At 43.4% G+C, this 16,600-nt stretch overlaps 1 protein-coding gene across 1 annotated transcript in view; it reads left to right on the forward strand.

Moving 5' to 3' along the window:
* Frmpd3 (FERM and PDZ domain containing 3) overlaps positions 1 to 16,600 on the forward strand; it is a 68,252-nt gene that overhangs the window by 32,838 nt on the left and 18,814 nt on the right. Inside the window, exons 8-11 of the mRNA XM_077107498.1 lie at positions 3,312 to 3,448; positions 3,784 to 3,910; positions 6,237 to 6,326; positions 8,461 to 8,640. Coding sequence (XP_076963613.1) covers positions 3,312 to 3,448; positions 3,784 to 3,910; positions 6,237 to 6,326; positions 8,461 to 8,640 — 534 coding nt within the window. The remainder of the gene's footprint in view (positions 1 to 3,311; positions 3,449 to 3,783; positions 3,911 to 6,236; positions 6,327 to 8,460; positions 8,641 to 16,600) is intronic.

Raw genomic sequence — 16,600 nt, forward strand, 5'->3', positions numbered from 1 at the left:
GAAATACACGCCCTCAAGTCCTGAGCAAGAGATACTGAACAATTACTGTACCCCGCAATAACTTTGGCTCTCTCTCTTTCCACCGACCCCTAAGGTCAGAGAGCTCTCCTGGATTTTGAAAAGGTACTTCTGTGTGTTTGCAGGCTTTCTTTGCAGTTTTCTTAAGTTATTAGAATAGTGAGATTTCATGAACCCAGCATTATGTCACCAGCTAGGATAGATGGCAATGGCAATATCTATTATTCTTAAAAGTTTCCCCAGGTTCCTTTGTAATTCATTCCCTCTAATCACCAGGAAACCACTGACCTGCTTTCTATCACTGTAGATCAGTTTTCATTTACTAAAATTATATATATATATATATATATATATATATATATATATATATATATAGTATCATACAGTATGTATACTTAATTTAGACTAGCTTTTTTAGCTGAGCATGATGATTTTTTTAAATGTTGTCAATGGATTTTTTTTTTGAGAGAGAGAGAGAGAATTTTTTAATATTTATTTTTTTAGTTCTCAGTGGACACAACATCTTTGTTTGTATGTGGTGCTGAGGATCAAACCCAGGCCACACGCATGCCAGGCGAGTGCACTACCGCTTGAGCCACATACCCAGCCCTATGGATTTTTTTTTAATTTTATTTATTTTTATGTGGTGCTGACTATCGAACCCAGGGCCTCACACATGTCAGGCTAGTGCTCTACCACTGAGCCACTACTCCAGCCCCATGAGCATGATGATTTTGAGAGTTCCAGTTTCTCCACATCATTTTCAACACTTGAGATGTGTGTGCGCGTGTATACACACACACACATGTACTTTTTTATTTTAGTCATTCTGTTAGTGTAAAATAGCATCTCATTGTGGTTCCCATTTGCATTTCCCTAATGACTAATGAGGTTGAACAATGTTTCATCTGTTTATTTGCTATCTTGAATCTTCTTTGGTGAAATGTCTGTTCAAATCATTTGCCCCCTTTTCTATTGGACTATTTGTTTTCTTGTTATTGATATTTGAGTCCTTTATGTATTCTAGAAACAAGTTGTTTGTTGGATATGTTATTTGCAATTATTTTCTCCCAGTCTGTGACTTGTATTTTCAATCTCTCAGCAGTGTCTTTCCTAAGAACAAATGTTGAATTTTTATGAAGTCCAGTTTGTTAATTTGTTCTTTTATGTACAGTACTTTTAGTGTCACAGAGAAGAAATCTTTGTCAACTCAAGATCACAAAGCTCTTCTATATTTTTTCCAGAAGTTTTATCATTTTAGGTTTTGTATTTAGATCTATGATATATTTTGAGTTGACTTTCATATAAGATGCAAGGTATCCATCAAAGTTTTTTTTGTGTGTTTTGGCATATGGATATTCATATTCCAACTCCATTTGTTGAAAAGATTGTCCTTTCTCCACTGAATTTCCCTTGTCAAAAATCAGTTGTCCAGCTGAGCACAGTGATGCATAACTATAATCTCAGAGACTCAGGAAGCTGAGACAGGAAGATTGCAAGTTAGAGGCTAGCCTTAGCAACTTAGTGAGACCCTGTTTCAAACTAATAAAAAGACTGAGATGTAGCTCAGTAGTAGAGGGCCCCTGGGTTCAATCCCCAGTACTGCCAAAGAATAAAAGAAAACAAAACAGTCATTTAACCTGGCACACTGTAGTTGGGAAGCTGAGCCAGGATCCAAAGTTTGAGGCTAATATGGGCAACCTAGCGATACCCTGTCCCAAAATAAAATTTAAGAACTGGAATATAGCTCAGTGGTAGAACTATTTGCCCCATATGCTTGGGCCCCTGGGTTCAACCCCCAGTAATGCAAAAAAAAATCAAAAACAATTCAGTTGTCTATATATTTGTGGAGGTATTCTTGAACTCTATTCTGTTCCATTGATCTACTTATATATCCTTATGCCAACATTATATTACTTTGTTTTTGTAGCTTTATAATAAGTATTGAAATGAAGTAGTATTTGTCCTCCAATTTTTTTTCTAAATATTTTTTAATGTTGATGGACTTTTATTTTATTCATTTATTTATATGTAGTGCTGAGAATTGAACCCAGTGCCTCACACATGTGAGGCAAGCACTCTACCACGGAGCCACAACCCCAGCCCCAACTTTGTTCTTTTTCAAAGTCATTTTGGCTATTCTAGATCCTTTGTGTTTTCATGTGAATTTTAGAACCAACACATCAATTTCTGCTAAAAACTTGATGTGGTTTGGGTTGAGATTGTGTTAAATCTATAGATAAATTTGAGTAGAATTGACATCTTAAAAATATTAAATCTTCTAACCCATGAACACAGTATTTCTACATTGATTTAGGTCTTTAATTTTTATCAGCAGTGTTTCATAGTTTTCTGTGTACAAGTCTTTCACATGTTTTGTCAGATTTATTCCTAATTGTTTTATATTTTTGATGCTATTATCGATGATTTGGAGTTTTAATTTCAATTTCCAATTGTTTGTTGCTATCAGAAATACAATTAGCTGTCATATATTAACCTTATGTCTTACAATATTACTAAACTCACTTATTTGTTCTAGTAGTTTTTTATAGATTCCATTGGATTTTCTACATAGACGATCATTGATGAAGTATTCCTTTTCTACTTTCTCCCATGCTATAATTATACTACTGTGACTCCCTAGTCCCTTAACTGGGTCCACCTCAACCAAATGGACAACTGTTCTAACCAAGCTAGATTCATTGATAGCTGGGGTCCTGGTCCTTAGAGTTTGAGGGTTACCATAATGCTTGGCCAGCAGTTCCAGGAGACCAACATGAAAACAGCCTAGGAATGATTGGCCCATCAATGTTTTGTCCTTTACACCCCAAGGAACAGAATGTCTACCTCATCCCTGCAATCCATCTCTCACCCTGGGTTTCTGGGCCAGAACACTATACAGAGTCCTTCCCCACGTCTCTGTTTCTTTGTTCCCATCTGCTCTTGTGGAAGAGTTTTATATGATTGGGGGGTGAGTATTGCTACCCCAAATGTGGGAGGGTCTTTTTTAACAGGAGGAAAGAAAGGGAGTGGTATGCTGTGAACTACTTTATGCCCATTTGCACCCTACCATTGTGCACACCTGTCACTGAGAAAACTGTCCACTATCTGCTGAATAAAGCTAATAGTGTCTCTGTGACCTGAGACTTCTCTGTTGTCTCTTCCCCAAGGGCAGCATCTTTCTCTTTCCTTTGATGACACCGTGGTTCTTTTTTGAGATATAAAGGAGTAGATAGGGGGTGGGGAGGGAACATCGCCTTTAACTAACAGGTTTGGACTGCCTTCTCTCACAGAGCCGGAATGATGTTATCCGAGAACGCTTTGGAATGGACCCCAAACCGGAGATGCTTCTGGGCCTTGCTGCCCTCCACATCTATATCACTGTCTCAGCCACTCGGCCTAGTCAGAAGATCTCACTCAAGAATGTGGAGTGAGTTGGGCTGGGACCCTTCGGGTTGGGGGCAAATAGCTGTGTAGGAAGAAGGTAAAGTGGTTGAGCTATATTGCCCTTTATCAGGAATGCAAGAAGTGGAATGGGAGTGAGAATTGGAGTTCCTCACACCTTGCTCTAGCCCATGATGCCCTAGAGCTACCGCTTCTATTAGGGAAGTGTGGCCAATGTTCTCTTGTTCCAGTCCCTCTTTTTCTTTCTCCCAGTCTCTATTCCTCCATCTGTACTTTTCAGATTCAGTTTCTGACTTACCATCTTCTATTCTCTGTCACATTCTGTCTCTCACTAATCTTTTACTTTTCTTCTGCTCTTAGGAAGGAGTGGGGCCTGGAACCCTTTCTCCCCCCCTCCCTCCTACAAGGCATCAAAGAGAAGAACCTTCGGAAATCTCTCTCACAGCAACTAAAGGCTCACCAAATGCATCCTTCTAGTGGCACCAAGGTACCCAGAGGAGGCTATGGGGTACCATGTTCAGGCACTAGAGGTCTTGAGGCGGGGCGGGGGGTGCGTTTTCTCTGGTGATCTTCACCACATTTTTTGACTCAGGTGCACATCCAGCATGTCTGGGAATGGGGACAGTTATGGAAAGTATTTTCCCCAAGCCTGAGCCTGTCCCAGAAACAGCTCAGTGGCACTGACAGACCTCTGGGTCCTGAAAACAAAGAGACCAATGCCAGAGATCATCCTCAGGTTCTTTTACCAATTAGCTAGTGTGGATTGAGCACCTGTCATGTGGACAGCATTAGACCCTAGGGAGGCACATATTTTCCATGGGAATGATCACTCTGTCCCAGACAAGCTTTCTAATTCATCAGTTCTGGTATATGGAACTCTGGAGGTAAAAGCCCCCCCCCCAGGGGGGTATGACAAAGCCTGACCTGGAGAATGGGTCACTGGGCAAGCATAGGAGGAGGGCTTAGGCCACTGCTACACTAAGACACAACCCTTTGCCTCTGAAAAACTCCCTCTCCCTGCCTCTCCTAGTCATGCAAGCCCTTCTTAGGCTTCTAAGGCTCTTTCTGCTTTAGCTTCCTACCCAAGAGGCAGGAAGATGGTGAGAGGTTCTAGCATCAGCATGCAGATGTAGACACAGGACACAGTCACCCCCATGTATTTCACCCATTCCAGATTTCTTGTATTATCAACTAGCTTCTCTTTTAAGATACAAATTTCCCTGGAGAGTTAAGCCATTCCCACCTTGCTGTGCATATTTAATCGGATTGTTTTGTTCTCAGCTGAAAGCACCAGTGCTCGCTGGCTCCTCAGCTACCTTTTTTTTTTTTTTTTGGAGGCACTCCAGTGCTCCTCCTGGAGATATAAAGATGAAGAAGGCCTGATTCTGGCCCTGGAAGCAAGCACAGTCTAGTGGGGAAACACAATCAGCAGACTCAACAGTGCTGTAGGCACTGTACTCTAGCATGGAGGAGGGATCCCAAGCCTAGGTTGAGAATGGAGTATAAGGCCAGGAATTGGTACATTTGAAGCCAGAGCTGGGTCTTGGAGGACAGGCAGACAGGAGTTTTTCTAGATGTGATGGTGGGGGTGGTCAGTAGGAAGAAGACTTTCCCAGGTAGGAGATCCATCTATACAAATGCCCAGGGATAGGAGAGACCTTGGTGCAAGGAAAGAAATGCAAATAACTGGACCCAAGCAAGTACACAGAATGCAAGGGATGTGGTAAGGGGGTGGGGAACAAGAGAGGAGGCTGGGTAGGGGAGAGGTGGGCAGGAGCCAGTTCCTGAAGGGCCTTGTGTGCTATGAAAAGGGGCTGTATTTCATCCTGTAGGCAGGAGGGAGCTATCTAAGGGTTTAATCAGAAAGCCAATATGATTAAATTACTATGTTTTAGGATGTCCCCTCTAACAGTGTGTGGAAGTGTTTGAGGGGAAAAATATTAGTACTAAAGGTAACCTGGCTGCCACCCTGACACAGATAGAAATGCCAGGCAGTGATTGTGGAGCAAAAGAAGAGGGATGGGTAGATTGGAGAGGGAGTTAGGGGAAAGAATCAAGATAATTTGGTGACTAGTGGCCCTCAGATCAAAGGATGGAGGAGGAGTCCAGTGTCACTCTCAGTTTTCTGATTCAGTTGCCACAGAGATGCTGATGGAGACCTGGAATGGATGGATATCACCCTTGGGAAGTAGGGGTGCTCAGTATTAAAGCATTAACTGAGACACCCCCACCTGGAGATAGCCAGTATCTAGGTGGTTCTGAGGATTTGAAGAATCTTAGGAGAGATACGTAGATTGGGCAGGGTATCAAAAGTTGGGGAAAAGTTGGGCACAGTGGTGCACACCTGTAATCCAGCGGCTTGGGAGGGTGAGGCAAGATCATGAGTTCAAAGCCAGCCTCAGCAACTTAGCAAGACCCTAAGCAACTCAGTGAGGACTTGTCTCTAAATAGGAATATAAAAAAGGATGTGGCTCAGTGGTTTAGTGCCCCTGGGTTTCAATTCCTGGTACAAAAACAAAGAGTTGGGAAAGTGTTGGAATGAATCCAAGAAGAAAAATGTAGTCAGCTGGATGCTTTAGAAATGAGGATCAGGAGGTCACAGGAGGGTTTGGAAAGTGAGATGGGATGCTAGATGTGAAAGCTCCCTGAACTGGAACCTTCCTGTTATTTTACTCAGGCCTCCTCACATTCCCAGTGTAGTAGCTTAATGCCTTCAACCTGTCCTAGTATGTCAAGACTCCTGTTTGAGAAGATGGTTTGTTTTTTCTGTGCTCCTTGTGCTTCTCATATTTTGAGGTGGGCTGTTTCCACAGGGCTCTGCAATTCAGGCAAAGCTCCAGTACCTTCGAATTCTGAATGAACTTCCCACCTTCACGGGCGTTTTGTTCAACACTGTGGGTCTGGTCAGTGGGGTAAAGGGGGGAGGGGGATGGGGTGTTATCCTTTTGTTGACGTTTGTCCATGGTGGGAACAAGAAAGGAAAATACAGTCCACCCTCCATATCTGTAGGTCCTGTATCTATTGATTCTACCAACTATGGATCACAGCTATTCAAAAAAAAAATTGTGTCTGTACTGAATGTGTACAGAATGTTTCTTGACACTATTCCCTAAACAACATAGCATAACCACTGTTTATGTTTATATTGGATTAGGTTTTATAAGTAATCTAGAGAAGATTCAAAGTATACAGGAGGATAGGTGATAGGCAAATACTATGCCATTTTCTCTACTGGACTGGAGCATCCATGCATTTTCGTATCTGCAAGGGAGTCCTGAAACAAATTCCCCATGCATACTGAGGGCTGACTGTATTTGTTTTCCGCATCCCTTCATCGCCCCTTTGTGTTCCCCTTCCTCTATTTCAGGGGTTGGCACACTTTTTCTGTAAAAGACCAGATAGTAAATATTTTAGGCTTTTGCAGGTAGACCAAATGGGTCTTTGTGGCAGCAACTTAGCCCTGCTGTCTTAGCATAAAAGCACTCACAGAAGCCTGGCGTGGAGGCCCATGCCTGTAATCCCAGCAGCTGGTGAGGGATAGGGAGCTGAGGCAGGAAGATCCTGATTTCAAAGCCAGCTTCATCAATGGTGAGGAGCTAAGCAACTTAGTGAGACCCTGTCTCTAAATAAAATACAAAATAGGGGTGGGGATGAGGCTCAGTGGTCGAGTGCTCCTGAGTTCAATTCCTGGTTCCCAAAAGGAAAAAAAAAAAAAAGCACCCATAGACAATGTATTAACAAATGGGCTTTGCTGCATGCCAATAATTATTTAGGGACACAGAAAGTTGAATTTCATATAATTTTCCAGTGTCACAAAATATGGTTCTTTTGATTTATTTACAACCATTTAAAAATGTAAAAAGCATTCTTAACTCTTTGACCATACCAAAACAGGTGGTGGGAATGATTTGGCCCTTAGGCCATAGGTTGCCAGAACCATTGCCCTTACAGATATTCCCAATGGCCTCTACCCCAGGTTTCCTGAGTGCTTATTACTGCCCCCCTCCCCCTGTCCCAGCACCTCCACTGCCACAGCAATATCCTAGGGCTGGCACAGCTTGCTCCACCCACAAGATGTGCCCCAGGCTAGTTGACCCCTGTAAAAGGAAATTCAAATCATCCTGCTGATTGGATCCAGGTGCTCGCCAAGCTCTGTAGGGAACACACAGGAGGAAAGCAGCTTATCAAAGTGCCTATAACCAGACACAAGAGGTTCCTGGGGTGATGCTAATGGCAGGGAATGGGCCAGCCAAGGGCTCAGGCTTGATGGCTCCAAGGAGCTTGTCAGAACCATTAAAGAGAATCAAGTCCATCAGGCATAGAGGTAGCCATTTTACATATTGGAATTTGCAGAACACTGAAAGCCCACTGACCTGCCCCACCCACTGCACACACCATCATATCTCTCTGCCCTCCACCACTGCTGAAATTCCCATTGGCCATTCTTTTGAATAAAGATTGCTAGAATGCCTATTAAAAGGTACATATCCTCAGGGAAGGAGTCCTTCATTAAGCACTCAATCAACCATTAACACCTTAGGCAGTTACTTGGTCAGTTCAGCTTTTGGCTTTGGATGAGAAGTTCAGGTTTGAGTGGCTGTTGGAGGGGGGAGGGTAAAGTCCAGACACAATGCTGCCTGCTTAAGCAGAGCACTGGATGGGGACAGTGAATGACCCATAGTAACCTTGGAAGGTTTAGCAGGGCTTAGTTAGGGGAAGGTTCTCCAAGGGCCCCAAAACAAACTTCACCTATTGTCACCATTTTGCTAGAGCCAGCTCTGCTGCTGCCCACTAGCCTGCTGTTGAGGCTAAGGTATTGATTTAGACAATGGTTTGGGTTCCTATGTTGGAATAGAGAGGTTCCAGACCATTTCCCCTCAAGGTTGTCCTCTGGCCCTGGAACTGAACCCCAGATATTTCCAGCCCCACCAGCAGAACCAGCCCAATGCATATTTTGTGTTTTCTCCTTTTACTTCTTCTTCCTCACATCCTACCCCATTCTTTATGTTAATGCTGCCTGCCACACTTGGGCACCAGGACGAGAAGCAGTCAGCCACCACTCTCCTAGTGGGACCCCGTCACGGCATCAGCCATGTTATTGACCTCAAAACCAACCTCACCACTGTGCTGTCTGAGTTCAGCAAGATCAGTAAGATCCAGCTGTTCCGGGAGAACCAGGGCGTGGCGCGTGTGGAGACCAGCATCATGGATGCCAAGGTAAGCCCTACTTTGACAGATTACTTCTCTCCAGGAACAGGCTTTGGGACCAGAGGAAGAACTAAACTTCTGAAGAGAGTTTGAACCTCTGAAGTTGTCACTAGAGGAGTTTCTGGAGAGGGGGACCTCAACTCAGGACAAGTGGAGTCCTTGAATGTGAATTTCAGCATGTGCCAGTCAGAGGCAGAGACAGATTTATTTAGGAAAGCAAAGACACATTCAAGAGGAAATGTGGGCTATCTTAGGGGAAAGACATCTTTTGGGATAAGTCAAAGAATACATGTTCAGCCGGGCATAGTGGCGCATACCTGTAATCCCAGAGCCTTGGGAGGCTGAGGCAGGAGGATCTGAGTTCAAAGCCAGCCTCAGCAAAAGAGAGGCACTAAGCAACTCAGTGAAACCTTGTCTCTAAATAAAATACACAAAATACAAAATAGAGCTGGGGATGTGGCTCAGTGGTTGAGTGCCCCTGAGTTCAATCCCAGTACCAAAAAATAATAATAATAATAATACATGTTCAAGGGAGAATGGGGCCCACCTCCAAACAGAGAGACAGCAACCTTTTGTTCTGGGTTGTCAATATTATACAGAAGAACAGTAGCTAGGGGCGGACTAGAGGACTAGTCAGAGGAGAATTACCAGTGGGCCAGGGGTGCAATTTAGGGGAAGAGCATGAGGCAGGCATGAGGCCCTGGGGTCCATCCTCAGCATCACAAAAGATAAAGTAAAAAATAAAATAAAAGACGTATCTCAATCTTGCACCAGTTTTCTCTGCACTTTCATACTGCCCGCTATGGGTTACATCTTGCAGGCAAAGATGTGGGCCCAGGGTGTGGGCCAAAAATGAGGGCTAAAGATTTGGGTTGGTTTGCTCTTGAGTTGCTTATTTTGCATTTCAAAGGTTCATTCCATCATTCTTATTGTTCAAGGGCACTACCTTTGGAGACTCAGGATATTTTTCTCTCTCTTAATTACTATCTCAAAATTAAGTTAATTGATTCTAAAATAGTTCAGGCCCTGGGCCCCTTTGGGCTGCTCTTTCTTTCCCTTCTCATCCCTCTGGGGCATGCGCTTTAACCTTATAAAGTGAGCCAGCAGGAGGGAAGGACAGGGAATGTCAACTCAGCAAGATTCCATTCTTCACAGGGCAAGGGACCTGGAGAACTTGGAGCTAACCCAGGCCATTATTTCCCATTCATTCTCATGGGATAGCACACATAGAAAATTATATTCTCATGGAGCTTTGGGGTCAATGGAGCAGCCCCAAAGACTAGCCATCCCAGGCCCCACCTGGCTGCCTCAAAGGTCGAAGGAGTGGATGTTTTGGCTCATTTCTACCCACTTTGCCACATACACTGGTTGGGGAACACCCACTTTGTAGTACTGAGGGCTGAACCCAAGGGCTTTCTACCACTGAGCCATATCCCAACCCTTTTTAATTTTTAAGATGAGGTCTTGCTCATTTGACGAGGCTGGCCTCGAGCTTGCAATCTTCCTGCCTCACCCTCCCCAATTTGCTGGGATTACAGGCATGTGCCAGGGAGCACTCACTTTGAATCAGGGGGGAGGGGCCATATGAGCATGTGGACAGAACCAAGAGGGCCTGGGGAGGGGGAAACAGGTAGAGCTTCATCCCCATTTCACTACTCGGAGCCCAGCTCTTCCAGAACCTCAGAACCTTTCCCACAGAACAGTGCCTTCAGGCAGGAAAGCAGCTGTCTCACCTGGGCAAAGCCTGGCAGCTTCGGTCAGCCGCCTCCTCCACAGCTCTCTGTTTGAATACAGTGACCAGCGTGGGCTGGGGGCAGGCCTGCCTGCCAGCTGTCGGAAGCCAGTTTAGAGGAGGTGCAGCTTTCTTTTAAAGGATTTCCCAGGAGGCTATGTTGTTAGCAGATTAAGAGGTGGAGTGTTTGCTGTTTCTAAAAGAGCAAATTATTTACTTTATTTTTTTATTTGTGAAACCCAGAAAGCTTTAGTATGTTAATTTCTCCACCTGTGATTCAGACTTCCCATTGGTTTAGGAACCCGCCTGGTACTTAGGTTTAATTGGCTTGTAGCCACTTCCTCAACCAATGATCGCTACCGTACTCAGATGTTGTTAGGTAAAAAGCCAAGTGAACTGGTAGGGAAGGGGGAGGAAAGACGGGACCTGCAGGGGAGGTGTGGCTTCCTGAAAAAGCAAAGGGGTTTAAAACTGAGAATCAGCTTTCTAACTGAGTCTCCTTCTATTTTCTATGGGTAGTTTTTCACATTTGGTTGCACAACAGAATTTTCTTGAGAGCTTTCACAAAATACAAATGTCTGGGTCTACTCCTAGAAGGGATGATTTCATTGGTTGGAGGTGCAGCCCCTAGGTTGTTTGTTTGTTTTGTTTTGTTTTTCAGTTTCCCAGGTGATTTTGTAGTACAACCAGTTTGAGAGCACACAGGTTTAAAACCTGTGTCACCAGAGGTCTGCAAGGAAACAGACCAATTCTACAAGTGAGACAGCCAGCTGTTGCCAAAAGCTTGGTTCTTGTCCCTGATGTCAATCCAATAGTGAGGACGTGGTTTTGAGAAAAAGGAAAAAGAAGTTTTATTGCTTTGCTAGCAAAGAAGAAACACAGGGGACTCCTATCCCAAAGGCTGTGATTCTGCTGTTCAGTGGGAACTTGGGGCTTTTAAAGAAATGATTGAAAGGCTACATTTCATGTGTTCTCTGTTGGAGTTGTAATTCATTTGTTAATTTGGGAGATAGTAATTTCTGAGATCTCTAGTACCAACCCCAAAGAGTGGATTACTTCGTTCCTACAGTGGGTGGGTACTCAGGGACAGATAACTCTGCTTAGGATGGGGAAGAAAGGTAATCCTGTTTCCCCTGAGGTTAGGGATGGGGAGATATTAGGGAGGAGCACAGAGAAATGTAGATTTCTGAATCAGGCCAGTGTGGTTCAAATTCCAGGCCTACCATTTCCTAGCTCTGTGATCTTGAGAAAGTGTCTTAACTTCTAAATTCTAATTCCCTCAACTCAAAATGGAGCACCTATCTCAAAAAGTTGTTATCAAGATTGAGAGGGGGCTGCGGTTATGGCTTAGTGGCAGAGTGCTTGCCTAGCATATGAGAGGCACTGGGTTCAATCCTTAGCACCACATAAAAATAAATAAAATGAAGGTATAAAAAATACAATAACAATTTTAAAAAGATTAAGTGAGAAGGGATGGGCATGCTGGCACATGTTTGTAATCCTAGTGGCTCAGGAAGCTGAGGCAGGAGGATTGTGAGTTCAAAGCTAGCCTCAGCAACTTTAGGAGGCCCTAAGCAACTTAGTGAGACCCTGTCTGAAAATAAAATACAAAAATGACTAGGGATGTGACTCAGTGAGTAAGTGCACCTAGGTTCAATCCCCAGTACATATATATATATATATATAAAGTGAGAGGGCTGGGGATGTAGCTGTATGGTAGATCACATGTCTAGCATGTTTAAGGCCCTGTGTTCAATCCCCAGTACCACCAAAGGAAGAAAAAGGCCATTAAATGATAAAATACACATAAAATGGCTTAGTATACTGCCTGGCACATAGTAGGTGCCCAACAAATGAGACCTATTGTTTTTTCCAAAAGAAAAACATCAATAATAGGAAATAAATATTATAGATCAGTGTGCAATGGAACATAGAACACAAAAACAGGAAGGAGTTAACCAGAACTGGATTCCCACAAGAGGATGTTTTAAGCTGGATCTTGAAATGATAGGCATGAATTAGCAAGTGAGATGTGTTCAAAGGCAAGGAGCAAGCATGGAAATAAGCAAGCCATATGTGCAGGTCGATAAGCATAGTTGCTTGGCTGGAGAGGAAAATAACAAGAAAGAAGACCAAACAGATTGGGGGTAGGCAGAATAAGTTGGCCTCAAGGGTCAGTCCAAGGAATTTACATTGAATTAGGTAGGATAGTAGGAATAGTAGGTTGTTGAACAGAAGGGTGATGGTATGCAAGCTGATTTGAACTAGAGTGCAAGATGGGTGGGAACAAGGCTAGTGTGAAGCCAGGGAGGTGAGGAGGGGATTGTGGTACCAGTCCATGGGCAAAGTAATAAGGGCCTGAGCTGGAAGAATAGCAGTGGTTAAAGATAAAGAGTAGGTGTGAAGCACGTAGACTCATTAAGATGCACGTGTAACCAGGTACAGTAGTGCACACTTGTAATGTCAGGCTGAGGCAGGAGGATGGCAAGTTCAAGGTCAGCCTTGGCAATGTAGTGAGATCCTGTTTCAAAAATAAAAAATAAAAGGGCTGTGGATGTGGCTTAGTGGTAAAACACCCTGGGTTCAGTCCCCAGTACCCCACCTGCATATGTACCTTTGTGTCCTCCCACATACACCTCTGTGCCACATACAATGCACGTTTTGATATATGTAACCCCATTGCCTACTACATGCAGCCCAAAGGCACTGAAGAACAGTACTGCATGCACAGTACTCCCTCAAGAGTATTGTGGGTGTCACGAGTGGGTGTCGAGGAAATACTACATTATGGGATAAGCAGGAGATGATATTAGTGAATGGATGGGGCTAGAAGGTTGCACTTTGCAAGTGGGAAATAGCTAATGGTTAGGTAGATGATATGAATGCTTAAAGACACAACTGTCAGGTGGTAGATGATTCAGGTATACTCCACTTTAAGCAACTGATAACATGCCTGTGGAAAATTAGCCAATTTATGTCAAAATTTCTCTACTTTGTAATGAGATTTACCCTATGTAGTAGTCAGAATAATGCCTCCCCTTAAAATGTTCATGCCCTAATCATCAGAACCTGTGATATGGTATGCATATGGCAAGAGGGGGATTAAGGTTGCAGATGGAATTAAGATTGCTAATCTACTGGCGGTAAACTAGGGAGGGTGGCCTAGATTATCCAGGAGGACCAATGTGATCACAAGATTTCTTGGATATGAAAAACAAAGACTGAAGTTCAGAGAGATTTTTGTGGATGTGTTGTTTCTTGGATTGAACCCAGGGCCTAGATACCTGTTAGTTAATGCTCTACCACTGAGCTACATCTCCAGCCCTAGAGAGATGTGGTATAAGGACTCAGCCCAACTTTTCCGACCTTGATGATAGAGGAAGGGGCCCTGAGCCAAAGAGTGTGGGAGGCCTCCAGAAAGCCAGAAAAGGCAAGGCAACAGATTGTGCCCTGCAGCTCCCAAAAGGGACACAGACAGGCCTACACTTGATTTTAGTTCAGACTTCTGACCTCCAGAACTGAAAGAGAGTAGATGTGTATTATTTAAGCCACTATTTTTTCATATTTTTATTGGTACATTATAATTACATAGAATAGTGGGATTCATTGTTACATATTCAGATATATTTATGATATATCAATATAACTTGGTCAATATCATTCCCCAGTATTTCCTCTTTTCCTCTGCTCCCTCCCCCTGGTCCCTTTCATATAGTCTACTGATTGCCCTTTGATGTTCATGAGATTTTCCCCATCCCCACCTTTCTTTTCCTTTTTCCTCTCTAGCTTCCACATATGAAAGAAAACATATGACTCTTGAATTTCAGAGTTTGACTTATTTTGCTAAGCATAATGTTAAACCACTGAATTCATAGCCATTTGTTATAGCAACAACAGGAAATTAATAGACTCTGAGATTCCTTCAAATAGCAAGTATCAATATGATTTCATTGATAAACATGCTGTTCACACCCAACCTCTGTTACATGAAACCAGACACACCTGTAATCAGAGATGTCTTCTGTAATTCATCACTAGTTATAAATTTGTGCTCTGTGAGATGGGCAACACACTTTTTAACCCTTTTTCAGATAAATCAACTGGCAAAATGGATGGATGACATCATATTGTTAGCTTGAAAGCTGCCATGGTGGGAATATGCACACCAGAAAACATGGCAAATACTACAAATCAAGATTTGGAAGAACTGATTACAAAACATTTGCCAGTGCACCACTGTGTAGGGAACATTCTGTTTCAGAGATCTAAATTTTCTTAACAGAGGCATGTAAGTTAAAGACCAAATTTGGCCCATTTCCCCCTAGATATGCCATTCTGGTCTGGGAATATTCTGGAAGGGCCTGATGAAATTAAGATTATTCACTGGTTGCTGTTTCAATTTCATTACTTGATATTGGTCTGCTTAAGTTTTCTGTATCTTCTTCATTCAATTTGGGCAGGTCAAATTTTTTAAAAAAAGATTATTATTGAAAACAGTTCTCAGCCCTGACTGCACGTAAGAATCACATATGAAGATTTTTAAAAACACTGGATGTTCCAGCTCTTCCTCTCAGACCATTTAAATAAGAATTTCTCGGGGTAGGACACAGGGATATACAGGTCTTTGTGGCTTCCCAGGTGATTCTAATGTACACTGGGCCCAAGAACTCTTGCCTTAAGTGATATTCTGCCTTGTCCCCAAATTGGCTGATTATACCCAATTAGCCTTTCCCAGCACTGTGGAACTGAAAGCAAGAACTGAAAGACACTAATCCCCTGGGACTCAAAGACCTCCATCTTGTGCTTTTGCCTCTCCAGACCCCTGGATTTCCATCCTTTCTCTGTTGTCAGAGATGCTAGAGTGAACTGAGGCTACTCCACGGCACCCCAGGAAGGAGATGTGGCTGGAGCATGTCAAATTAATCCTGCTGTACCTTTTCCTGGCTGACTCATGCCTCAGACTCCATTCTCCTTATCTTATTTTCCACTTGAAGATGGCCTGAGCATATTTAGTTACAGTTTTCACTCAGCTGATTTGCTTGTCGTGGAGTGAACATGAGGTAGTGTTCAGATATCTTTCTTTAAGAGATAGCAGTCTGGGACTGACACACCACTGGGCCATTACCATACCCTATTACCACAGAAGCACATAAGGGGAAGAAAGAAACTGTCAAACAAATGTCCCAAGGGATCTCTTGTGGCCCTGTGTGTCTGCCATTGTCATGTTTGAACTGTATTGCTCTAGTACTTTCTGTAGGGACAAGCATTACATTAGATGTCCTGATCATTAAAATCTTACTTAAAGTAAAATGTTGTTTTTGAAGGTTTCTAAGAAACCTACCCAACCTTTTTGCTAGCCTGCCTTTGCTTTGATTTTTACCCCTGTTGGCAAAAAAGCACATCTGTGTTTCTTTTACAAGCCACTATTGGCCTGTGCTGGGGCCCAGTTGGCCATCTGGGATATGTCAAGGAGAGGTTTCTGATGTGCTGTGCTGAGCCAGCTGGAGATGTGCTTGGCCTTCTCTGTGCACAGGATTTCACCTTCATGCTGTTATAGTGCCGACATCATGCTGTATTGGGGGTAAATGGAAACGAATTGAAGTCAGACAGTTAACTCAATTGACCAGTGAGTCACCAGCCTCCAGTCAGTAATTCTGTTCATTAGCCAAACAACCAGCCAGCCAGGTAACTAAGCAGGCAGAATGGGAGGCTGTTCAGCATTCTGCCTTCCTGCAGCCATCTTGGCAGCCAATGCCAGAGTGAGTCAGACTGCCCTGCAGTCAGTCAGCCTGTCTGTCCATCAGTCAGCCAGCCACTCAGTCTGTACGCTGGTCAAGTGTTTCCCTCATTCTATTTGTCAGTCAGTGCCATTTCCTCAAAGAAGCTTCCTCCAGCTTCCAAAATCAAATGTCATACAAACACACATCTTCACACCCACCCACTCACTGCTCTAGGACATTCTATGTTCTGATAGCTCTCTGTACTTTTCCTTCGTAGTGCTTATCACACCTTGCAGTCATATTCATTTGTGTGAGTATTTGATTTGTCTTATTTCCTGCCAGATTATAAGGTCCATGTGATAGAGACTGGACAGCCTGTTCTGGAATGAATGGATGTAGCCGTCCATTGGTCATGTTCTCCAGGAGGCAACTGGCCCATTTGTAGCATCTGGCCAGGTGGACAAAACAGCACAGGAGCATTTCATCCAGAGGGACAGCATGGGTTAATGTTTAGAGG

This window comes from Callospermophilus lateralis, chromosome X, assembly GCF_048772815.1.
Source record: "Callospermophilus lateralis isolate mCalLat2 chromosome X, mCalLat2.hap1, whole genome shotgun sequence".
Lineage (NCBI taxonomy): Eukaryota > Metazoa > Chordata > Mammalia > Rodentia > Sciuridae > Callospermophilus > Callospermophilus lateralis.